The sequence below is a fragment of the Neomonachus schauinslandi genome, chromosome 8 (genome assembly GCF_002201575.2).
Source record: "Neomonachus schauinslandi chromosome 8, ASM220157v2, whole genome shotgun sequence".
NCBI classification, from domain to species: domain Eukaryota; kingdom Metazoa; phylum Chordata; class Mammalia; order Carnivora; family Phocidae; genus Neomonachus; species Neomonachus schauinslandi.
In genome coordinates this window covers 21,153,359-21,179,279 of record NC_058410.1, presented here as the reverse complement: position 1 = coordinate 21,179,279, position 25,921 = coordinate 21,153,359, and the positions used below count along the sequence as shown (strand labels likewise).

At 35.8% G+C, this 25,921-nt stretch overlaps 1 protein-coding gene across 6 annotated transcripts in view; it reads left to right on the top strand.

The window, feature by feature from the left end:
* Positions 1 to 25,921, top strand: part of UTRN (utrophin) — a 484,838-nt gene that overhangs the window by 305,341 nt on the left and 153,576 nt on the right. The window contains exon 1 of one of the 6 annotated variants that reach the window (XM_044917205.1): positions 24,521 to 24,571. The exons of the other annotated variants lie outside the window; for them this stretch is intronic. Coding sequence (XP_044773140.1) covers positions 24,521 to 24,571 — 51 coding nt within the window. Of the gene's footprint in view, positions 1 to 24,520; positions 24,572 to 25,921 lie in introns of those variants that run through there. 6 annotated transcript variants of the gene reach the window in all.

The following is a 25,921-nucleotide window of genomic DNA, read 5'->3' as shown; positions in this document are numbered from 1 at the left end:
TTTAAAGATTTTATTTATTTATTTGACAGAGAGAGACACGGTGAGAGAGGGAACACAAGCAGGGAGAGGGGGGGAGGGAGAAGCAGGCTTCCCGCCGAGCAGGGAGCCCGATGCGGGGCTTGATCCCAGGACCCTGGGATCATGACCTGGGCCGAACGCAGATGCTTAACGACTGAGCCACCCAGGCACCCCTAAGATCTATTTTTTTTAAGGATTTTATTTATTTATTTAGAAAGCACACATGTGTGATTGGGGGAGGGGCAGAGGGAGAGGAGAAAGAATCTGAAGCTGGCTCTGGGCTAAGCATGGAGCCTGATGCAGGGCTTGGTTTCATGACCATGAGATCATGACCTGAGCCAAAATCAAGAGTCGGACGCTTAACCAACAGAACCACCCAGGCACTCCTACCATATTTTCTTTATTCATTCATCCATCAATGGCACTTGGGCTGTTTCTTTTTTTTTTTTTAATGCTATTTCCATATTTGGGTATCGTCACTAATGCTGCAATGAATACATGTATCTTTTTGATTTAGTATTTTCATTTTCTTTGGATAAATAGTCAGGCATGGAATTGCTGGATCATATGGTATTTCTATTATTAACTTTTTGAGGAACCTCCTTACTGTTTTCCACAGTGGCTGTACCAATTTACATTCCCACTAATAGAACACAAAGGTGCATAAGGGTTACCTTTTCTCTATCCTCTTCAGCACTTATTTCTTGTCTTTTTGATAATAGCCATTCTAACAGGCATGAGTTGATGTTTCACTATGGGTTTGCTTTGCATTTCCCTCATGATTCATGATGTTGGCCTTCTCTGTATCTTTGGAGAAATGTCTATTCAGATCCTCTGCCCCATTTATAAAAATGATTGTTCATTTTTTCCCCTATTGAGGTGTATGAGTTCTTTATATGTTTTGGATATTAACCTTTTATTAGATTTATGACTTGCAAATATTTTCTCCTGTTCAATAGGTTGCCTTTCATTTCGTTGATAGTATGCTGTGCAAGAGCTTCTTTGTTTGATGTAGTTTCATTTGTTTATTTGTGCTTTTGTTGCCTTTGCTTGGGATGTCAAATCCAAAAAAAAAAAAAATCACTGCCAAGACCACTGTCAAGGAGATTACTGCATGTTTTCTTCTAGGAATTTTATGGTTTCAGGTCTTATATTCATGTCTTTAATCTGTTTTGAGTTAATTTTTGTATATGGTATGAGATAGTGATCCTATTTCATTCTTTTGCACGTGCCTGTCCAATTTTCCCCACACTATTGAAGAGACTGTTCTTTTGCCATTGTATATTCCTAGCTTCTCGGTCATAAATTAATTGACCATGTATGTATGGGTTTATTTCTGGGCTCTCTTTTCTGCTCCATTGATCTATGTGACTTTTTTTTTAATGCCAGTACCGTACTGTTTGATTACTTAACTTCGTAATGCAGTTTGAAATCAGGGAGCATGATGACTCCAGCTTTGTTCTTTCCCAAAAGTGCTTTCACAATTTGGGATCCTCTGTAATTCCATGCAAAGTTTAGAATTGTTTGTTAAAGATTCTGTGAAAAATGCCATTAGAATTTTGATAGGGATTGTAATGAATCTGTAGATTGCTTTGGGTAGTATTGGGTTTTTTACTTTTGAAGAGTTTCGTTGAAATGTAATTCACACACCATGGAGCTTACCCTTATAAATTATACAATTTAGTGGTATTAAGTATATTCATACAGTTGTATAACCATTACCAGAGTCTATTTTTAGAAGATCTTTATTACCTTCAAAAGAAACCTCTTACCCCCTTGGCAGGATATCCTAATCCTCACATTTCCCCAGACCCTGTCAACCTCAAGTCTCCTTTCTGTTTCAGTAGATTTGCCATTCTGGGCATTTCATATGAATGGAATCATATAATTTGCAGTCCTTTGCAACTGGCTTTTTTCACTTAGTGTCATATTTTTAAAATTTGGCTATGCTATAGGTTGTATTAGTATTTCTTTTCTCTTTATTGCTGAATAATATTCCATTGTATGGATATACCACATTTTATTTATGTGTTCATCAGTTGATGGACATTTGGGTTATTTCCACTTTTGGGCTATTATGAATAATGGTTCTATGAACACTTGTGCACAAGTTTTTGTGTGCATATATGTTTTCATTTCTCTTGAATATTCTACCTAGGAGTAGAATTGCTGGGCCTGTTAATGTGTTTTAAATTTTTTGTATGTATTTGGGAACTGTGTAAAATGGTTTGTGAATACAATCAATAGTGTAAAACCTGTAGTTATTTGTGGTTTCCATTAAAAAGTTTTTTATGTATATTTTATATATTTATATGTTTAATATATGTTTATATGTTATATATATTTTATATATATGTATGTGTGTGTGTGTACGTTGGTGCAATAATGTTTTCTCAGTTGAGAGACCTCTCAGTATTATTAGCCAGCCCATCTTATCTATTTAAATTATTAAAATATTTAACCCTAGTTCTCAATTTCTTGGCTTATAACCTTTTAGACAGTTATCATTACTTTTTTTATGGGAATGGGATGACTTTTGACACTACATGCAGGTGTTTGATTATAATTTATCTGTGTAAATTATAAGTGCCTTAAAAATAATAGTATATGTATGATAGTATTTTTAAAAATAGAAAATTCTAAGATATAATATGTTACCAGTTATAAATAAATGCTTCTCTTCCATTGAAATGCAAACTCTCATGATTTGATTTGCAAGTTTATTATGTTTATAATGAGATTAATCATTTTTAACTGGATTCTCCAAGAAAGTTTTCCTTTAATGATGAAGATAATAAAGGAGATAGACTTTAGCAGCAGAAATATCTTTTCCCCATATTTCCAGACATTTTCATGGTCATCTTTATAGTTTACTCCAGTGTCATAATTTGAGATTATAATGGTTTGCAGTATAGAATTTTATATATTTGGATTTTCATTTGCTTCTTGTGAGTCATTCTGCAAATAACTCTTCTTTTTTTCCTTTTCCTTTATTCATTCTCTCTCACACACACACACACACATTCCCTTTTATTTTCTCTCTCACTGGTTTTGTGAAAGAACATAATTGGATTTCTACTTTGAGCTATCTTTAAATTTGATTCCAAACTCTAATAGACTGATTTTTGGATGGTAACTATTTTGTGATGATATGGTTGAAATCATGCTTCTTTATTTTTATTATATTATCATGTTCAGAATCTAAAGCAGTTATTTGGCCCTTAGGTTTTATTGGTATCCACTATCTTCTTTACTATTTTGCATTTATTTATATTAGATTTTTTAAAATTATAGAATACTGCAGGTTTCTTGTGAGAAAAACATGAGTATAGCAGTATATAAATATATAAAGTGAAATATCTCCCACAGTATGATTCTCTACCTTCCAAGTACCACAACTCAGAATAACCAGTTTCCTATATAGCCTTCCTGAAAATTTTCATATATATGCAAGCACTTATATTCACATATATTTTTTCAAAAGAAATGGTGTTATTCTATACATTCCGTATGTTTCTACATCCTGCTCACCCCCCCCCCACCACCACCACATATAATTGACATTGGATAGTAATATAACTAATTTCTGCTTTTCTGTTTGCTTTGGCAGCCAGGGAGCTCTGTACTCATTTACAATTGCCAGGAGCATGGTGCTCAAATACTTGCCTACTCTAGCCCCAGTTTTCTGGTTGAATTTGCTTCCTCTGTTTAAAAAAATTTTTTTGTTTTATTAGGCCTTCTTTATGTCAGCCATTTAAACAATTTTAGTGAATAGGAAAATTGAATAATTATGATTAATGCTAGAGATATATTTGACCTTATATGCCAGGTATTGTTACATGCTACTCTGTATAATTTTAGTACTTTGGAAGCTGTAATTATCAAGGTGATATTTAAGAAATTGCTTTTTCAACATAATTGGTACTGAAGTACTCCAAAGGGTTACTGTAGTTCACACACTCGGGAAAGCTTTTTATCTTAGGAGAACACGATGAAAAAAAAACACTAATTATTTTCCATTTGAAACATTTAAACAACTTTAAAGTACAGGGTAATTTTTTTTAAAGGCAGTGACCATTTCATCTTTAAGATAAGCTCTTGTGCATCTGTCATCATCCTTGTTGATGTAATTACACTGTTTTTATTCTTTGGCACTGTATTTAAATAGAAAATATATTTCATGGTTTTTGTTGTTGTTTTTGGTCTCTCAGTCTGCAGTGTTTTATTTTGAATGTCGTAAATATTGATCTTATTACCCTTGGGACTGCTTATCTCTAAACACTAGGTGCTTCCCTTAAACATGAATTCACAGATGGTAAATCACTAGAATTTTTGTTCAACAGTGAAAGAAGTCACTTAGCACAGGCCTATCATTATTTACCATTGTTTATAGAATTTCTTAGCACAGTATCCATTTGCTTACAAGGAGATTAGGTCTAGGACATATCTGTTCAGAAAATTAGATTAAAATTGGTTTTCAGTTCATCAGAGTTACTAATTAGTGCTCTCAATTACCAGTGGAATTTAAAAATTAATTTTGGAAGATGTGTGTGTTGTTTGCTTTCTTTTTTGGGATGATAGAATGCCCATGAGTTAAATTATGGCTCTTGATTGAGATCCTTTCAGAGAGCAATGAGGTGAATTGGCTAATCTGTCATTATCAAATAACTTTAGTGCTAGGATTCCAGTATTTAACTAAAAGAGCTAGAACTAGAATTACTGTTCTTACATTCTTGCAGTTGTTAGTGGTTAACTCAGCCAACTTTATTTTTTAGTGTTTTCTCAGTGGGTTAGGATAAGCTTTCTATACCATTCATTAAGTCAACATTTGTTTCACAAACTTGTTGAAACAGTTTCTACTGACATTGTCTTGACATCAGTCACTTCCCATTTACCCTCAATATAATGCAGTCTAGCTTTTGCTTTAGCCACAAGTTGCGGTTGCCAAGATCATTGATGACTTTACTGCTTTACCTCTTCCCAGGTTTCACCTGATTTTATCTTAACTTTAAAAAAAAAAAAGATTTATGTATTTTAGAGAGGGAGAGAGAGAGCACAAGCAGGAGGTGCAGGGGAAGAGGGAGAGAGAATCCCAAGCAGACTCCGTGCTGAGCATGGAGCCTGACGTGGGACTCAATCTCATGACCCCGAGATCACAACCTGAGCCAAAACCAAGAGTCAGAAGTTTAACCAATTGCACCACCTGGGCACCCCCTGATGTTATCTTTCTGTACCATTTTACATCGACAATACTCTCCTTCATGTGTTCTCATCTTTTGGTGTATCATGTACTCTTTTTTAAAAAAATATTTATTTACTTGAGAGTGAGCGAGCACAGAGAGAGAGGGAGAAGCAGACTTCCTGCTGAGCAGGGAGCCTGATATAAGTCTGACTCCAGGACCCTGAGATCATGACCTGAGCCGAAGGCAGACGCTTAACCAACTGAGCCACCCAGGCACCCCTCATGGACTCTTAATTTTATTGCTGCAGTTGGCTATTCCTTCCCTTTATTCTTTGTTGGCTTTCTTTCCTTTGTTCGGTTCTTAAGTAGTTTTCCAGAGTCCTGTCCTTAAACCTTTTTTGTTTTCACTTGATGCATTCTTCCCTGGCTTCTGTGACTTCAGTATTTGCTTGTGACTCTCAAGTCCAGTTGGTGATTTCACAGACCCACTGCAATTCAAATCCATTTCTCTTACTGTATTACCTTGTTTTAATCTTGCCCAGTTACCCAAGCCAGAAATTTAGGTACCATTCTTAAATACTTTCCATCGGGCGCCTGGGTGGCTCAGTTGGTTAAGCGACTGCCTTCGGCTCAGGTCATGATCCTGGAGTCCCGGGATCGAGTCCCGCATCGGGCTCCCTGCTTGGCAGGGAGTCTGCTTCTCCCTCTGACCCTCCTTCCTCTCATGCTCTCTGTCTCTCATTCTCTCTCTCTCTCTCAAATAAATAAATAAAATCTTTAAAAAAAAATACTTTCCATCACTCCCCATATCCAGTCAATCAGGTAGTAAGTCCTATTGATTCTTAATTATTTTTTCTTATCTTACTGCTTTTACTGTCAGTATTTCTTGAATCATGAAGCGTGTAAACAGGCATTGTATTAGGGTTGTTTGTAGGATGCTGCTACGGGAGCTTCTATGTGAAAGGGAAGGGGGGATACGTAATCAAGTTTTGAGATGCCAAAGCAGACTTTCCAGAGGTGATCATCTGCAAAGAGTTCCAAAGAATGTGTTGCCATTATCCTGGCGAGAGGGGCATAGCCATTATCAGCAGGAGGAGAGAGGGGCTATTTTCAGGAAAGGCTCTAGCATGTGTCAGAGACCATGCAGGGAACATTAAGATAAAACTCTACAATCTAGCATGGGGAAAATGGCTTGGTGGAAGAAAGTATTTTACAGTAAAAAAACAAAACAAACAAAACAGAGAGAAAACTGAGGGAGTCATGATAATTACATTTAAATAGAGGAAGTATTGTCTTTTAAAACTGTGAATTTTTTCCTATAATATAAGCAGAAGAGGGAAAATAAGATATATGGAAGCTCCTTTTTTTTTTGCTTTAATATAAAAAAGTAATTTTGGAACCTGATACATTGAAAAGCAGTTCTCCATTGTGTTAGTGTTCACACAGAAATTGGAAAATACTTATCGATTATATTATAGATGGAATCATTATATTGATTATTATAATAATCATATTAACAATAATATAATGATATTGAATCATTAGCTTAACTGAAATATTATACAAAGGTGGACTCTAGGGGACCTGTAAAGTCTACTCCAAACATGATGTTGAGAGTATCTTTTACTATAATACTAAAGAAACTCAGAAAGTTTATGGTTTATTAAGCATGAAAATATTTGCAAGAATATACTACTGAATAGACAAAATTTAAACTCTCTTTTACATCTGTTTTCTCAACAGGTATCATAAGTAAAATTTATAAATTTTTTCTCTGCTAAGATAATTAGCTATAATTTCTTGAGAAATTGCCAGAAAAAAAAATGTCTCATTTAGTTTTTATATCCCTTAAAGGGCATCTTGCAACATACAGATTTGAGTCAGGGAGATATATAATCATGAGTACAGTTTATATTTATTTGTTTGAAGCTCTGGTCTCATGAAAATTGCTGTATAAATACTTATTTTAACAACTGTTTTTATTAGGGGTTTGTATGAAAGTCTGCCAATGCGGTCCCAATATTTATATCATAGATCAAAATGTTTTGAAAAGAGCTGCTTCTCAACTGTGATCTTTGTTTTGAAATTCAAAATGTACTGGTGTTATTTTCATTTAATGCAGTCGAAATAGTTTCTATTGCCAGGTTTTTTTTACTCTTTATTTAAAGACTAGAAGTTCTTGGACAAAAAATATTTATTTCAGACTAAATAAGTAAATAAAATGAAATAAGAGAACTTTTTTTTTTCCTTTCTGGAACTGAGGAAGAAATAAAAGCTCTACCCTTAAATATTAGTATCTTAGTGATCCTGACCCACTCTCACCAATGTTAATAACCCATTATTGAAATTATTCCTTGGCCCTAAGATAATTACAGATTCTGAATACCATGCTTATATTAAGTGATATAACAAAATACTAATTTTAGAGTGTTTGTCTTATGCTTTTAATCAATTCAATTGAGCACAACTCAGTTATTAAAGAAAACATACTGAAGATTTGAATAATATTTCCATGAATAAGGCAATTAATTTGTGATTGGTTGATTTGATGCTTTGGGTTCACAGAAATCTTACTGCTCAAGAATCTTGACACAGGCAATGCAGGTGTTTACATGTATATAAAATTAGCAACTATATTTAGCTATAATTAAAATCTAGTATGGTATGTAAAACCTGTTTGTCTTTAACTGGAACTTATTCCGAGTTAATGAGATCTCGCACAAAGCGAGATAACAGAGTGTATGAGTGTATACACTCATAACAGAGTGTATGTCCCTTTTTGAAAAGATGATATTTTCTTCATTACTATGTGTGGGTTAGCTAATTTTGACACAGTTACAAAGCTGCAAAAGCGTGGTCTGAAGTTTTTCATATTATGGCTAATTTTTCTTTAAATTTATACTACTTGTACAAATACCCTGTAGTCTGAGCCAGGAAATTTTACAGGTGTGGATTTAATATGTAGTGTTGTCTGTAGAGGTTGTACATATTGTATAAAAGTTTCAGTTTCTTTTTTAGTTGCCCTAGTCATATTTAGATCCTTTTTCCAGTCATTTCTCTGTAACTTCCTGCTAATATGACATCCTTTTCACTGTCATAAATTTCTTTTTTGGGGGCAATCTTTTGTTTTTCTAACCCTAATCCCAAAAGGCAAAATTTGTCTAGTTTGAGGGATTGGAGAGTGATGTTTCTTAAACTCTGAGTTTTCTGTTTGCTTTCCTCCCGTATAGACAAGCTGCACTGCTTATGGCTTAGTTCCAAGTGTTTTATGCACTAGTGACTGAAGGTCAGCTTAGAGATAAAATGTCACGGATCTACCCACCTCCTCCATCTTCTCAAAGAACTCTATAACTTCCTATTCTCTTCTTAACTGGAAATGCTTTCTTTGTTTTGGAAAAAACAAAACAAACAAACAAACAGTGATATATTCTGCCCAGCCCAGGAAGAAAGAGATATTTTTCCAATAGGGCATTTGTTTGATTCTGATTATTATGATTTTATTATGTGGGTTTCCCTGAAGAGATTATACTTATGTAGATTATGTGTAATGTATTATGGGTTATGCTTCTTTAATAGATGTTCTATAACCAGGAAAATTTTGACCCTGAGCCTGATTTAATACCTTTTTTTTGCTCCTTCTGGGTTTACATAGACAAACTTTTAATTTTCCCAGTGGAGTCTGTCAGAACCCACAGCACTCTGTTTCATGCCCCCTTTCAGTCAACATAATCGTATAGCTTTAGAGAAAATAGTAGCGGATTGTCTTGGGAAAATTTATCGATGCCTGGAGCAGAAGTATGAGGCAAAGTTAAAGGTACGGTGTCATCAAGGGCTCTTGTCTCCATCAGAGAAGGATGGGGTCTGAAACGTAACGTACATGAGTGATCACCAGTTTGGAGGTAGAGCAGATTTCATGGAAGAAGCAGAGCTCAGGATTTAAAGGTGGAAGTTTAAATTTTGATTTATGGGAGGGGATTAGAAGATAATGTATTTTAAGGGAACTACAAATACCTAAAGTCTAGGTTAAGGTTCAAAATATTGCATGTTGGTGAAATAGGAAAGGAGTTTAACTTTGTTTAGTGAGAGAGTAGGTTGGATTGGATAGTTTTTATGGAAATAGGCAGGTTTTTGTTTATTTTGTGAATAGTTGAGTTTTGTTAAAAATTTGTGTTAATTTTGCTGAAGTGGTTCTCTGGATCAAAAATATTATTGTATACTTCTATACACATACACTCATGCTTTCTGAAATTATGTTTTGCATGTATAGTTGAGTCTATGGTATCTGTGGCTTGCCATATTTATTGTTTTGTTAATTATTTTCATCATGTTCCTAAAAAGGGCAAGATCACTGGGGAAGTTTTCTTCATAATACTGTGTCACATACGACTTTGCATTTGCAAAGGAGGGATATATGTAAATAAAAGCATGGCTGCACAGCTGCTGAAAGAAATCAATCCATGCATAGGAAAAGCAAAACCCTGTGGAACTATGTACAAAACTCCGTAGTTATTAAGTATTCCTAATCTTCATCCTTGTCAAATGACAAACTAATACAATTTACTAAGGTGTTTGCTGTCCTTATTCAAGGCAACACAATCCATGGACTGGGGGAGTAGCATGGAGCACTGTTCCTGGGAGATTTGGGGAAAGAGTGAGTTTTATAGAGCCTTAGAAAAGGCAAGGTGGAAATAGGGCATGCTTGGCTGAGAGGTGGGGAGATTTCCTCATGAGGTTGGAAGGTCTTATTTTCTAGGGTAAGGCGAGCTAGCTAAAGCTGAGTTGGAGGATGGTGGCTGGTGTATGCTGGGTGTCCTTGACAGGGGGGCACTGCTGTAAATGCAGGCTGATTTTGGCTTAGATTTGCGACGTGGCCTGGACCACAAGGGCAGCCTCCCCATTTGGTGGGTCCCAGTTCATGCAAATTACGTTTATCATCCTTTTATGCCATTTTATCTTTTTATTATTATTTTTTTAAAGATTTTATTTATTCATTCGAGACACAGAGATAGAGAGAGAGAGAGAGAGAGCACGAGCAGGGGGAGAAGCAGGCTCCCCGCTGAGCCAGAAGCCAGACATGGGGCTCGATCCCAGGATCCCGGGATCAGGACCCAAGCTGAAGGCAGATGCTTAACCATCTGAGCCACTCAGGCACCCCCTTTTTATGCTGTTTTAAATGAACTCTAAAATTAGTACTGAAAAACTTTGTCTAACTAGTTGAAATGGCTGATATTTGTATGTCACTTTGGATCCAAAGAGCCAAAATAGAGAGTTTCATAGAGGTACAATCATTTTCTAATGGAATTAGGCTTTAGGTATAAAATAACAGGGTATTCAAAATTAATGCTCTTTCATCTCAGTGATTGAGAATTTAAGAAAATATTTTATAACACATGATATTAGTTTTACAAACTGTTACTATCCTAATAATAATCTAAGGAACTTCAGAAATGAAGAAAAAGTTATGATAGCTAGGTCTATGTTTAATTATGTATTAGTAATACATTTATTTTTAGAGGCTTAATTTATATTCTTTCGATAGCAGTTTTTTTAGTTTTATTTTTTCCATAGTGCTTTATTAAAAAAAAAAAAACCCTATCTGTAGTTTGAAGAATTATTTCTATCCTAATTACTATGCATAATTTTGTTTTTTTAATGTAATAAAATTATAGTCTACCTTTTTAAAAACATAGAACTTAGATCCTGTTTAGTTATAAAGTATTTTGTTTTGAAGATGTATTTAAATTTAATGGCTCCAGAGACAACTTCTATATTCCTTTTGGGCTTTGCTCCTAGTTAAATGTGAGAAGAAGAGAGGAAACCCAAGAATTTAAAAAATGATGGAAATACAATCCACATAGTAGAATGGTGCTTGCAGCATGGAAGGTAGTTGATACGAATCAACAAGGTAATTCAAGCTTAGCTCTTTGATTAAAAACAGGAGATAGACTCTTCTTATGTAAGAATCTCAAAAAAATAAAATGAAATGAGCCAGAGAAAGCAGTCTTCATGTTGGTGATCAAGAAATCTGGGCAGAACGGAGGGCTGTGGCGGCTTATCATTAGCAGGAGAAAAAGCTTTGGGGAGACGTGCAGAGAGCTGTGTTGGTGATGTAGTGTTTAGAGCTACTCAGGGCGTGGTTCTGACTGGCAGAAAGTGTGAGATGCCCAGGTAGCACTGACTGCTAGTGAGGGGAAGGGAGAGGAAGCATATCTTTAAAAAAATTTATGTCAAAATGGTGTTCAGTGGTCCATCGCATTGAATCAACACACCTCTACCGAAAACTTATTATTTAGCACACACTGTGGTGGCACGTTTCTTTTCGTCTTTGAACTTGAAAACCTTTTCTTGTTGATCTTTGCTATGGGTCACTGAACAGGTTCTGTTTTACCTGATTAAATAAATGGTAACAAGACTTAGGTTGACTTCTTCTATTTTAATGGACTTACTTAATCGTTCACTTTGTCAGACTTCCACCCCTTCCACAAGATTAAGGGAATTAGTGGTTACAGTGTCATGTAATTCTATTCGGTTTGAAAAGTTATTGAGGCATATATTTCCCTGCCTTTTTAACCTTTGTTTATTTGTTAGAAACATTATCCCTTAGGTATATGATGAATCAACATTTCCTTTGCCTAAAGTCCAGTAAAATCAAAGCCTTATTTAATTTAAAATGTTATAAATCATATTCATGTTAATGTTCTTTCCTTAACATTTAATTGGAGATTTTTTTTCTCAATTAGCTCACCAAAATGTTACAAGGTTCCTCTGTGAGTGTCTGCTATTTGAACAGAGAGGCACTAATTAGAATAATAGAACAGCATGATTGTCATTCCTGCATTTTTTAATGGGTTGTTTTAAAAAGGGATTTTTTTTTTAAGGAAGCTGTACCAAAAATGTATTATATTAGTAAATATTAGACCCATACTCTTCCTTAAGGCATTTTTTCACCTCCTTATCCAGACGCTCCTTTATTCTCTATCATAATACCAATCAAGAAATGGAATGTTTTTCCAAGTTAAGAAAACCTCTCATGCATAAAAATTCAAACGGCTAAAGCAAATATATCAGGGGATGGCTTTTTATTTGACAAAAGATCTACATTACAAAAGAATTTCCTGAAGATTACTTTAAATATACAGCTCCCTTACAGTGCTGAGCATCAAATCAAAGAATGTTCTAAATTTTAAACGTGTTCTTTTATGGGCACACCTGTTCCTAATATTCCTATGTAAATGGTAACTATTTACATGTGTGTCCCAATGTGGTGGGTAAATGAAAACTGGTTTGTGAATTACTCATGTTTGGTAATGTTGGAGAAAGATCAAGATGGTTAGGTCTACTCTTACTATATACTCTTTGTCCAGCCAACCTCTCATCCTCTTTCCATTCCAGGCCCAGAGGAAAGGATGGGAGAGGAAGCAAAAACTCTTTATAAGACGCTCACTCCATAGAAAAAAGGAAACACTATGGGATTGACACTAATTTTTCTTTCTCCTATTCTAGTTCTTGATACCTTTAGAATTGAGATGATCTATTATTTGTCACTCAAGTAAACTGACATGTTTAATTGGATCCTTAAAGCCCATAGGTTTTATGGCAGTCATTTCTGTGAACTGTGAATCTCCTCACACTTGTTCTTCATGAAATCAGGGAATGGTTTTCCAGGCATTTCATGGATAGCAGAATGTGAGCTCCTTCGAAGTAATATTTTTATGGCACCTAGTACTTGAACCATATAATAGATGCCCAAATAAAAGATGGCATATGTTGCAATTGTTAGACTTTCTGAGGGACTTTATTGTTTAAATACCTGTTAAGAATATAATCTTATTTATGGTAATATTAATATGAGGTATTATTAAAATACTTTATATGTAAATAAAGACAGATTAAAGACAGATTAGACTCTTACCTAAGGTTAATGGGTTGACTCAAAACTTCCCACATTATCATTGACTCATCTTCTCTGTCACTGGCTCTTCCACTGTCCCCTCAGTAATAGAATATTTAAAAACTACAGTCTTTCATTCATTCTTGTTATAATAAAGATATTCTGTCATTCATTATTTTTTAGTTACAGTACACTTGTGAGCAGTGCAAGTTGATGATCCATTCCTTGTTTGGGTGGAAAATTAACCAAGACCAGAAGGGAGAGACCTCAGGGGAAATAGATACAACTTTGAGATAAACTCTGTTTTGTTTCAATGTTAAAATTTAACTTTTAATACCTTTGCAATATTTACTCAACTGCCGTGAAAAGATAAATCTTCTACCTCATTTCACAAGAGGGCAGCACTTTCTTTCAAAATTTAAAGTATGACTTAAAAAATACAGTCAAGTTAACTTTTTGTCAAGAAGTTAAGCTTGAGTGGTTTACAGAAGAAGGACCAGAACCTCTCTTTGAAGAAATTTATGAGTAAGAAAAGTACAGAATCTTTAGAGTAACTTGGAATCCTTTCAGCAAATGGAAATATCAAAATAACCCTAGAATTTTTTTATTTGAAAGTTGAATGAGATTAACTACTTTGGTAACTTTGTAAATATATGTGTCTGCCAAGATCTTGGTTTTCTCTTCAATTGTAAATCACATTAAGGATGTAAAACTTTAATAAATTCTAATTGTTTTATTCCTATTAATTAACAACTGTTGAACAATGATTGTATGTTTAGCATTCTATTGGTTATTTGGGGGACAAATAAATTCAACTTTTTCCCCCTTTCTCTCAAAGAGCTCACTCCCTATTGGGGTTGGAGGGAAGATAAATGGACAAAATGCCCTGTAAATAAAGCAAGGCAGGATGTAAGAAAGGTGATAACAGTGCAGCACGATAGAGAGGAGTGCTATGAATCGGAAGTCGTTGAATTAAAGCTATAGCACAAGGCTTTGAGCAGAGCAGGGAAAGTGAATTGGACCTTGTTGACTGGATGAAGTTTCCATGGATAGAAAAAAGGGAGGCTATTGTTTAAGAGAAGAGAATCCTATCAATGGAGAAAAAGTAGAGTGTGTCTTGGAGGAAGTTAGAAAGGCATATCCTTGAGAATATTGTAAAGAAATCGTGCCTGGCATGTATAGTGAGGCCACTAGCCATCTGTGACTGTTTACATGAAAATGAAAATTAATTAAAATTAAACAGTTAAAATTTAGTTCCTCAGGGGTGCCTGAGTGGCTCAGTCTTTTAAGCATCTGCCTTCAACTCTGGTCATGATCTCAGGGTCCTGGGATTGAGCCCCGCTTTGGGCTCCCTGCTCAGTGGGGACCCTGCTTCTTCTCCCTCTACTTCTCCCCCTGTTTGTGCTCTCTCTCTCTCTCTGTCAAATAAATAAATAAAATCTTTTTAAAAAAATTTAGTTCCTTAGTCAGACTAGCTACATTTCAGGTATTCAATAGCCATCCTACTCTATTGGGCATCAAAGATAGAGAGCATTTCCATCATCACAGAAAGTTCTATTAGATGCTGCATTACAGTTTAGATATTTTTGGGTTGGGATATGGAGAACATTAAAGAAAGGTAGAGAGCTGATATGGTAGTATCAAAAACTTTTGGATTTTAAAGCTGTAAGCGTGGAATGAACTTTTTATTTATTATTGTTGCATGCTTTCTATGGACCAAACACAGTTCGCCAGATATAAGGTATGCATGTTCTAAAAAAGTCATTGTTAATTTACATTTGAAATTAGCTATTATTGTACTAGTTTTATAGATGAAGCAATAGAGGGGGAGATAAAATATGTGGCTTTTTGATTAAAGTAGTTTTTGAAGAGAATTTAGTTTGGTTTGTCATGCTAATTGGAAACAGAAGAGAATTTGAGAGAGAGAGCTTCAAGAAGGATGGCTTGAATCAATTCTGTTAGGAGGTGAGTGACAAAACTGTAGCAAGAGGGTATCAAACAATATTAAGACATTTTGATATTTAAATAGTTGGTCATTGAAGAGTATTTGTGATTCCAAGTTGTGTGAAGTCTAAACATTTTAGGAGCTTATGTAAAGATCGTATGTATGAAATTGATTCATACAGATACATTCAGTAATCCAGTGATTATTTTTTGGTTGTCTACTATGTGTCAGGGACTGTTGTAACCTCTGGGGGTACATCAGTGAACAAAATGGGAAGAATATTGCTATTTCAGGAACCACTTCACTAATGTGATGGTTATTTTACATTGCTTTTTAATAATTAGTGATCAGTGGTGAACTTTTTTATAATTTATATATATTTGTTTTTAAAATTGTGTTTCTAACAATAGCCAGTGTTAACACTTTACAAGTTATGAACATTTTGGTGAAAATTTACAGGAATATTAAGTTAACATACACATGCTTTTCAAAATAATCTATTGTAATAATACATTTTTCAGAGTTTTTATTAATTTAGGGGGAATATATGAAAACACTCCTGGTAATGCATAGAATTTTATTAAAGTCTCAATTGTGCTATAATTAAAATTATCCAACTACCAATGAATTTTTGTTGAAACTAATGACCAATCAACTCTATAGTGCTGGTGAATGTCTTTCTTGATAAGAGTATTTGAGTGTTTGCTGAAGTGTGAGAGGTTCATTTTACAAAGAAAAATCAAAGTCTAGACAAGGGTTCAAGTGTCTTTTTCTGGGTCAAGCAGCTAGATAAGTATTATTACAGATCAAATCACAACCCAGGTCTCTTGACTCTAAGAGTGTTGTTGTTTCTTATTTATCCCATGAAAGATATATTAGGGCTGGGATGTAATAATATAAATAAGTAACCTAGTTCATATGTAACATTATTACTTTCTCACATTATTAAGATGGTTCTATATTGCTTTTTAGACTATTGTAGTAGTAGTAGGATCTGATTCATAATTTTTAATGAGAAAGTTATGTTCTAATGATATAAGTTCTTGTCATTCTGAGCCATAATCATTTCTATAAGAATATGTAGTGTTGACTGAAAAGTAGTTAAGAGGCATTTAAAAAAATATGCCACAGCTAAACAGAGCAACCAGTGGCTCTGGGAGTGGGAAGAGAGATGGGTGGGATGAGTCAAAGAGTATTGAAATTCCTCAAAATATCTTGTGGCAACGTTTAGATTGCATTTAAGTTTTCTAAATTTATTTCGTATTTTCCAGTGTTGTGCAGTCTTTGTAGCATCCTTAATAACATGCATCATGTTTTGAATTTACTAACTAAAGGTAGACTTTAAACTTCTGAGTGTATACTTGGTTTTTGCACATTACCAACAGTCATTCTAGTGATCAATAAATCTAGTGATCAAGATGGGTGTTATAAGTCTGGTAAAAGAGGAATTATAATTGAAAAATGAGATCAATTTTATTATATGGCTCTCATTAATTATAAAGGTATTTCTGAAGTGATATTTTAAAAATATTTGTGCAGTAGCAACATCACTTGGATATTTTTTCAGCTTCCCAAGCTTACGATTTTTATGCCAGTACTTGTCCTATAAGCATAAATACTAGTTCAGTGTTGTGCTTTTAAAGGCTGTATTACATTGTAATAATCCCATATTTTTATTTTAAAATTAAAACACCTGCCAGATCAAATTCTGGATTTATTTGTTTATTTAAATTTAATTAACTAACATATAGTGTATTATTAGTTTCAGAGGTTGAGTTCAGTGATTCATCAGTTTCATATAACACCCAGGGCTCATTACATCACGTGCAAATTCTGGATTTAAATTGTGCTTTGAATTCCTTGGTTTGGCAAAGTTGAAGTAGAGCTAGAGATTATAAACCCCCCTCTGTTAGTGGATATGGTCCTAAAGAAGACTGTGGCCGACCTCAGGGTCTGATGGCTGTTTCAGCTGTAGTGGTATATCTCCTTTTGTTAGAGCAACTTTCACAACACATGACGCGTACTTCTCCAGACATGAGAAGCAGGGCTGCCTTCCTCCTGTTTTCTCTCTAGCTACTGTAACTTAGATCCATGAACACAACTGCTAATTGTATTGCACCATCTCTGTAGTCAGTAGTAAACCCTGGCACTCACTCAGCCAGCCCCCTAGGTTGGATCACGTAGCTCAACTTGAAAGATTAAATGATGCTTCAGTTGCCTTGAGTAAACCAGGCTAGATATTCTTTTTTTTTTTTTTAAAGATTTTATTTATTTATTTGACAGAGAGAGACACAGCGAGAGAGGGAATACAAGCAGGGGGAATGGGAGAGGGAGAAGCAGGCTTCCCGCTGAGCAGGGAGCCCGATGCGGGGCTCGATCCCAGGACCCCGGGATCATGACCTGAGCCGAAGGCAGACGCCCAATGACTGAACCACCCAGGCACCCCAAGGCTATTCTTTTGTGGGTACATGTCAATTGATTTTATAAACATTCCCAAAAATTATATACCATAGGATATCAAGTATGAGATAACAAAGATAGATACCAGTTTCCTGGGAAAGAGAATAGTTTGAATTGTATACTGCCTATTTTAGACACAAAGTTATTATTTAAGTAAGCTGGAGTTACTAGTTATTGAGTAACTTACAAGAACAAAAAGGCTTTGTCTCCCCTTTAGAAAAGTTTACCATTGACCAGCCCACTGCTGTTGAAGGCGTATTTCTATTGAGGGCTGATTTGGTAGAATGTCAGACCATCTGGCCCCTAAAATCTTCTGAAACTTTCAGAAGCAAAAATGATTGTGGTGGCATTTACCTTCAAATCTAATTATGCCACCATAATAGATATCTACCCAGAAAGATCAATGTGTTTTAGTTGGGAAATTCCCATCTATTTATTGATTTACTTTTGTGTGGAAAAAGTATCTTGTGCTTGTGGTAAAATTTTCATGTGCTATAAAATACTGAAAGTGTCCTATTCAAGACACTCAGATCTCCAGTCCCTCTCTCAGAGGTGACTGTCAGTGCTATCTTCTTAACACATCTTTCCAGAGATATTTTCTGTATCTCATACAATGTACTTTTGCATAACTGTATCAACCCCCCCTTTTTACCTATCCTATATACATACATATATAGTAGAGATTATTTCTTATGAGCACATAGAAACCATCTCCCTCTTTTCCATAGTGGCACAGCATTCCGTTGTGGGAAATCTGCCATAATTTATTTACATAGTTGTCTATTGATGGACATTTAGATTGTTTTCAGCTTTTTGCTATATCAGGTAGGACTTACTGAGCATCCTTGTACCTATGTCTACATATTTGCAAATTAGATTCCTAGGGATAGAATTTCTGACTCACAGGTTATAGACATTTTAATGTTTGATGAATATTGCTAAATTATCCCCCACCCCCATTTGGCAGATTTTTAAAAGTCAATTCTGCTGCTTCTAATAATCTCCAGGAAATGTAATGGCTCAACTTAATTCTATCAAACCTAGGAATTCTTCATTCTGTGATCAGCCTAACGATTTTATTATGAACTGCATAATACATTGTCTGGGCTCACTGTCTATCCAGTACTTTATCAAAAACTTTTAGGAAATAAACAAAGACATAATGTAGAACTCATTGCTCAGAGTAAGAATATGAAGGAAGTGAGATAAAAGTGCAGAAAGTAAATATAACTAAAGGTACTCAGGGAATAAAAAAGGATGATGATAGACTGTGTCTTTTGGAGGAGCCATATTTGTAAGTCTAAATGGCTCAAGTGGTAAATGTATTGGTGGGACTAGTGAAGGTGAATCATGATGAGGGAGTCAAAGAAAGTTTGCAGTGTGATTTGGCAGAGAATTCCAAAATGGACACTAAGCAGGGAGATGGTAGGATCGTGGCGCGGAGCAGTGTTGAAGCAGGAACTATGCCCTGAATGGATTGTCCTGCAGGCATCAGAAAAGCCCCTCTGCTTAGGTGATACACAGAAGCACAGCTGGTCTCACTGGGTCAGTTTGAGCTTCCTCAAACTGAGCTTCCTCTGGGTTCTTCAATGTCCAGTTCCTTCAATACATATCCACCTTACAGAGACAACGCCCTCCTGGGGATAGGATTAGTTTTTTACTTGTGAGTCAAAACAGCACCTACAATTTTGATTTATCTTGACCTGTTCACTGTTATTAAAATTTGTTTTTTAATTTTGGCTTTAATTTTCTAAATCTGGGTAGCTGAAGAAAATTAGAAAAGCCTTTACAAAACCTTTAGAAAACCTGTAAGAACTTTCTCCAAAGCCCTCTGTGATTTAGTTGCATATCCCACAGGCGTGTGCTGTCAATAGACATCTGGAATTATGAGGCTTGGCTGCCTGAGATGGTTTCATTCTTGTCTGATGCTGCCTATTTTTTAGGAAGGATATGGTTTTGAAACATTAACTTATCTTGGCATTATTTTTAGTCACCTAATCAAGTGCTCTCTGAATCATTAAATATTTAGAAGGTTGTTGAAGGCTGACCCCTGCACCTGGTTGGCAAATTCAGAAGCAGATCAACTGGCATTTCTCTTCCTCAACCCTTACCCCACCCATCCACTCCCCTTAAAAAGAAAAAGCCCTTTGTGCCTTTTAAAATGTCTTGTAGAATCTTCTCACTGTAAGTCATGGAAATAAAAAAAGAATCTTTTTTCCTATGAAGTATAATTTTTGTTTCCCAAACTGCCACCTGTATAATTATCAGAATAGATGACATTATTGAAGAGATGAACGTTAAAAATAATTCGTGTACAAAGCATATTGTCTGAACTTTCTGGGATAAAAGGAGAGTTCCGCCTTTCATCAGGGGGCTCGGGCCTCCATTTTAGATTGAACCTTCTGCCCTTTAGGGCTGTATATTACTTTAAATGGCTAGCAGCTGACAGACTTGGTTGCTGGCTGATGTGAACTAGAGGGCTGTAATGTATCGAGAGTGGACTCCTCTTAATAGAACTACAGCAGCAACAGACAGGGAATTGAAATCTCAGATCATGATTTGGGTCTTGAAGCTATTTTATTTTTGAATTATAAATCCTGAGTTAGAAGGGTTAGGAAAAGGAGAATTGTGTATGTTCTTTTCAAAGGCATTATAATCTGGATCTTTTCTTAAGTCCAAATGGGTTTCTAACAAGTACATTTTTCTCCCCATGCCTGAAGCTCTTGATTTTGAATGAAGTCATGATGTACTGATTTATTTGTAATCACCTACTGACCTCCATATGCTTCACTTTAGAGGTTCCCAAGAAGCTTTTTTTTTTTCTTTTCTTTCCTTTCCTTTTCCTTTTATTCTTTATATTGACCAATGTAAAAAGAAACCCATTAGGTTTTGCATAGAAAACATACTTTAGATATCTTCACAGTTTTTAAAAATCTGTACTCTGTGTTTAGACTACTCTATGGGTAAGACATAAGTTGCCTTTCAGCAAAGCATTTAGACTGCTCTTTTTGCTTATATTTGGCTGAACCCTAGAGAATGTCTTGTTGCCTTGATGAAATTGCTAAATAAGTCATCTTTTAATAAATTAAATGAAATATAGTTTTTAGACATAAAAAGTTTTTAATTAGCCTAGACTTTGAAGGTTTATGCCAAAACCATATATACATTTAGCTCTTTTCATTTTGGCAATGGAATGTGGTTTTTATTAAGTAATTTAGATTTAGATTTTATTAATTTCATTATTGAGTTTTCCTGTGCTGCTCTCTGGTTCTGTAACATTCGCTTCCTCATGGACTTGCGTGTCCATGTTTGAGACATGGCTTATTTAGTTGGAGAATCCTAGCATATTCAGTGTTGATCTGTTACGGAGATTAGCAGTATTGTGTTTTTTTCACCTCTTGAGGATTAATGCACAATTTATTTGCATGCTAGTTTAGACTGGAAAAATGTCAACTACTTCAAATTTCATCATCTAATTTACTAAGTCTCTCTGGTGATGTACTGCTTACACTGGAGGCCTCTATTTTTTGTGTTAATGATTGCAGGATTATAGGAGATAATGTATCAAAGAGGTGCTTGGTAAAAATAGAAATGGCTGTGGAGATGTAAGGTGTATTACCAAGATGATATTTTGTATAAAGAGTTTAAAATGAAAAAGTTTTTTTTTTTTTTTTTTTTACAGAAATCAAACACATAACAGTAAAATGTGCTTACAGTTATACAAGCAATTAACTTTTATATTTTACAAGTCTCACTTCTAATGTATCACTCAGTTATCAAAAAGCACAGTACTTCTGAGTAATATATAAAGTTTAGCTATTTGAATTTTATAGAATATTTTTGGATTCTTATATAAACAGTTTGTCTTTCAAACTTTACATTTTTAATGTCAATTACATGTCAATAAAATAATATTTTAGTTGCTTTACAGTGTTTTAGTGAGAGTATAGTTACCCTTTTATTAAAATTAGGTGAGAATTAACATTTTTTTTTCTTTTGAATGGTTCCATATGGATCGACTGAGTATTTTTTCCCCTTTTCCTCCTAAAGAGGGTGTATTCATAGCTAAGTTTGTCAGTATCTTAGTTTTTGATATTTTATAACTGTAATTTGGGAGCTTTATTTAAATCTTTGAGCAGAGGATGTCTGTTCTGAGAATGGGTACAGGCATTTGCAGGGATGGTCAGAGAAGCTAGTGCTTGGTACAGAGACTAACTTCTGGACACTCCACTTTAGAATTACAGGTAAGAACATACTCTTCCCCTCTTTCTTTATCCTGTCTTTGTCTCTTCCAGGACACAGGTACCTATCATGCTTTGGGGAAGATTCCCTAATATGCAGGATGATGCTTCTTTTCCCCGACAAAATTAGCCTTGTCTAAAGATAGAGGATATTGGGGTTCTAATAATAACCTATCATTCTTGCTCTGGTATAAGAACTTTTTAAATATAAGACTCTACTTTAGAGAAAGACTATGCTATTCTCTGTTGTTCCACAGAGTTTTTATTTAATTCATTCTTCTGATACGTGCATGGGGATTGCATGTTTGCACGCGTCTCTGATCACAATCATCCAGCACCCTGGGTGGTAGTTGGAAGTTTGCCCAGCTGAGAAAGATTGTTCTTTTTCGCTCTCTCCTTCATTTATTTATTTTTTGTGGCGGTGGTGGTGCTGCTGGTGGTGGTGGTGGTGGTTCCTTTTGTCTTGTATTTATGTAAAAAGTTTATTTGTTGCTGCTGAAAGATCTCAACATGTGGCCCCAGAGCCCTCACAGGTCTGGGTCAGCCTGGTCAGTTTCTGTGTAAGTTCCTCTGCTCCATTTCTGTTGATTGGTCTTCATGCTGATGTCAGTGCTTTTTTGATACAAACTGCGCAGATTAATTTTCCTTAAACAGCTCTGAATAATCATTAATTTACCATACTTGTTTCTGAAATTAATCGTGCATGTGTATAAATCCGAATTGGGCACTTTGAGGTGAAATATATTCCGCTAGAAATCTCATAAAACCATTTTTCCCCCAGAGACATGTTGGTTTTATGAATAAATGATGAAAATATTTTAAAAGCTTGTTAAATTTTGTATAGATCGGCATATGTAGAACACATGCTATTAAAATACTGATATGAAAATAAGTTGGGAATGAAATGGAAAGAAAAGTGGTTTGCAAATCCAAAAAATAATAACCATGTTGTATATTGTTCTGTGATAGGTTTTTTAATTCTGTTGTTAATGGAATCTCTTTCTCCATATGATCCAGTGCTGACAATTTTGATATTTAAGTAACTCAAATAGCTTTTTAGAAGATACATATTCTAATTTCAGGGGTTTTCTTTTTTTCCCTTTGCTCTCTGCCCTGATGCAGAAAGTAAACTTAGTTGTATTAAGATTAACATCATTCCGTGTGTGATCGTGTCACCTTTAAGAGCATTATATATTTATGATGAATTTCTGCACACCACAAGAGAAATATATTTCATATGGACATATCTGTCAGACTTTTATTGGTATACTAAATAGCTATGTAATGCAAAAAGCAAAACCACATTTTTGCCTTGGAATGATGTCCATAATATCAGTGCTGAGAATATATCATTTGGATTGAACTTTGTCCTTTAAAGCAATTATACTTAAAACTTCGTAGAAGTGTTTTTGTGAATGGCAGGAAAAATTTAACATCAAAAATCAGCATTGAAAGTAATTGGTTATTACTCACATTTGGGGTATTTTCACTTAAGTTTTATTTCAGAAATAAGCAAATTCTCCACATGAAAACAGTCTGAGTGACTTTTAGTAGTATCAGTGAGATAAACTTTCCCTTAAAGTATTTTCCCCATCACTTCACTGTTAAAACCTTTTTAGAAATAATACAGCTGATCACACATATTTTGTTTGGTGTTTTGTGTTGTTTTTACACCCACCCCCTTTTATTTTCATGGGTGGGCTCCAGAGTGGAATATGGATCCCATGATCTGTTCGGGGACCGAGACAATTGGAGAGATACCACACGGCAGTTTGGGGAAGGGAGGCCTCCAGGAAGTGGGAGTGAGCTTCACTTCAAACTGTGTGAAGGGTGGTGGAAGGGAGGATGCTGATTAAAATAATAAACAACCGCTGGAAAGAGAAGTGGATTACCACACTACTGTCAGATCAGTGAGGGGAACGGCGGAGCCGCCCCCCCCCCCCCCAGCTGCCCTCCCCTGCTGCACACTCCACAGAGGGGGCCGGTAGATCTGCTGCGGGAACTTTTCTCCGGACAGATAGAACAACTTTTCAAACAACTTAGTTCTCTTGCACTGACAGCATCCCTTAGGCATAGCCTGACCTAGGGGAATGGACTGCAACTAGCTTGGTGGTTGCCATAGCAACGCAGGCTGCGGTGTCTGGGAGGGTGCAAGCCGGTGGCCTCTTGTCCCGTGTTTGGGTGTTTCTTCAGACAAGAGTACACTCCTTGCGGTTCGAACTCTTCATAAGTCATGCTCTTTGAAAACTGGCTCTTTACCCAGGATTTTTTTTTTTTCTTTTTCTTTCTGAAACCAGTCTGAATGGAGGAACTTGGTAATACTTGGCCTTTTTTTTTTTTTTTTTGCCTTCTCTCATGCAAGTTTCCAGGATATAGCTTCTTTTTGCTGTGTGTAATTGAGACCAAACTCTAAGCTTGGGGCCCAGGAGAGAACAGTTGTGGGCTGCAGGTCATTAGTGAGGTGAGCAGAAGGGAATCCTGGGCTTCCCAGAGAAAAAAGAGACCATGCCAGCCTCGTGGAACAGCGCTACCAGAAATTATAGAAGCAGGTCTATTCCTTGCAAACTCCGAAGTCCATGAAAAGACGGACCCACGGTGGGGTGGCTAAAATGTCCCAGCGCAAGCTTCTGCTGCTCATGGACCATGGCTCAAAGGCAAGGCTTGTAAAGGATTTTACAAAGGATTTTAAAGTATAGCCAGAAAAGATACGGATTTTAGAAGTTAAAAGCTGTTGTCTGAAGGAAGTTCGCCGGAAAGATGTAGGCTTCAAGGGCTACTGGACGATGATTGGTTTGAACTTCAGCTTACGGGAATTGCTGACAAAATTTGAAAAGGTATGCAGAAAGTGGACTTCATGAATGTACTATTTTTTTCTTCCTTGTCTGTTTTTTTATAACTATGCATTTACATGGCAGATATTCTGTTGACTCTTGGATTATTTAATTTCTAAGGCGTATTTGATTTGATATCCTCTTTTACTTTTTTTTTTTTTTTTCAACTAAAGAGCAAATTAGCAATTCTTTCCTTTGGTCAGGAGGGCTTCTCATGATGCCTGTCGGTTTTAGAATTCTACATCAGAAGAGATCCTTTGTACTCAAGTCGACTGGTAATTTAATTGAAAGTTATTTTGGAAAGGAAAAAAAAAAAAACCAACAACACTGGGTTTTCATGCCAGAGTCTGACTTCATCAGGCATGGGTTCTGTTTTCCGTACCCCTCAGGTTCCTCTCCCTTCAGTTGGCCAACCACTGCCTTTCCCAGCCTCCTTTCTGAAGATTCACTTCTGAGCTGGGGAGAAGATGCCTCCCAGTGACAAGGGCACATCTGATCTTAAATGTTTTCTTTTTATTTCTGAGTGTCTGTTTTATACGTGGAGTGCTTGCATGCACTGTGGAGTTTTAACGCTTGGATCATTAATTTTGCACTTAGTTCTTTTTTTCCGTAGGAAAGTTCTTGGCACACTCTAGGATTGAGCCCAGCCTGCCAAAGCTACCTTACATTTATAGTTAAACAAAACAGAAAACCTCAACGTGCTGCTCATGGGCTCCTGCCCTTCCTTAGCCTTTGGATGCCAAGCACTTATCTTCATTCAACTTCCAGTATGTAAAGAAAAAGAAAGAAGTGAAGTAATTTCACTATGTGCATAAATCAATTATTTATCAGTCGTTAAAGATGTGCTCAGTGGCTTTCACAGTGAATACCCCATGGTTCGTTACAAGTACAAATATAAGCAAGACTGTATTGAGTCATTAAAGAATAATGGACTTTTTCTTACAAAAACTACAATTGCCAGAGGAAAAAGGCATAAAACCATGTCATTTGAAAAATTTAGAAGCTTTTCCAAAACAATTGCAGTCATTGCTTCCCTCCTGGTGATAGAAACAGTGTGGTGGGAAGAGTATGGAGAAAGAAGAATGTAGCTTCTCCTGGCTGGAAGCTCCCCCTTCCCCCCCCCCCCCCCCGCCGTCTCTCCTACACCCCAACTGTAGTAGTAAGGATTGTAACACAGGACGCACTTTGACCTCTCGCTTTAATATGTTGTTAAGCACCTAAATTCCTGAGAATAGGGATGGTTCCCACTTGCTCACCATTTAAAAGGGGCAGAGGAGGGAGAGAATATCTTTTTTATGGCAGCTGGGAACAGCAGGTGACAAACTTTATGACCATAAAGAGGTCTGTTACCTT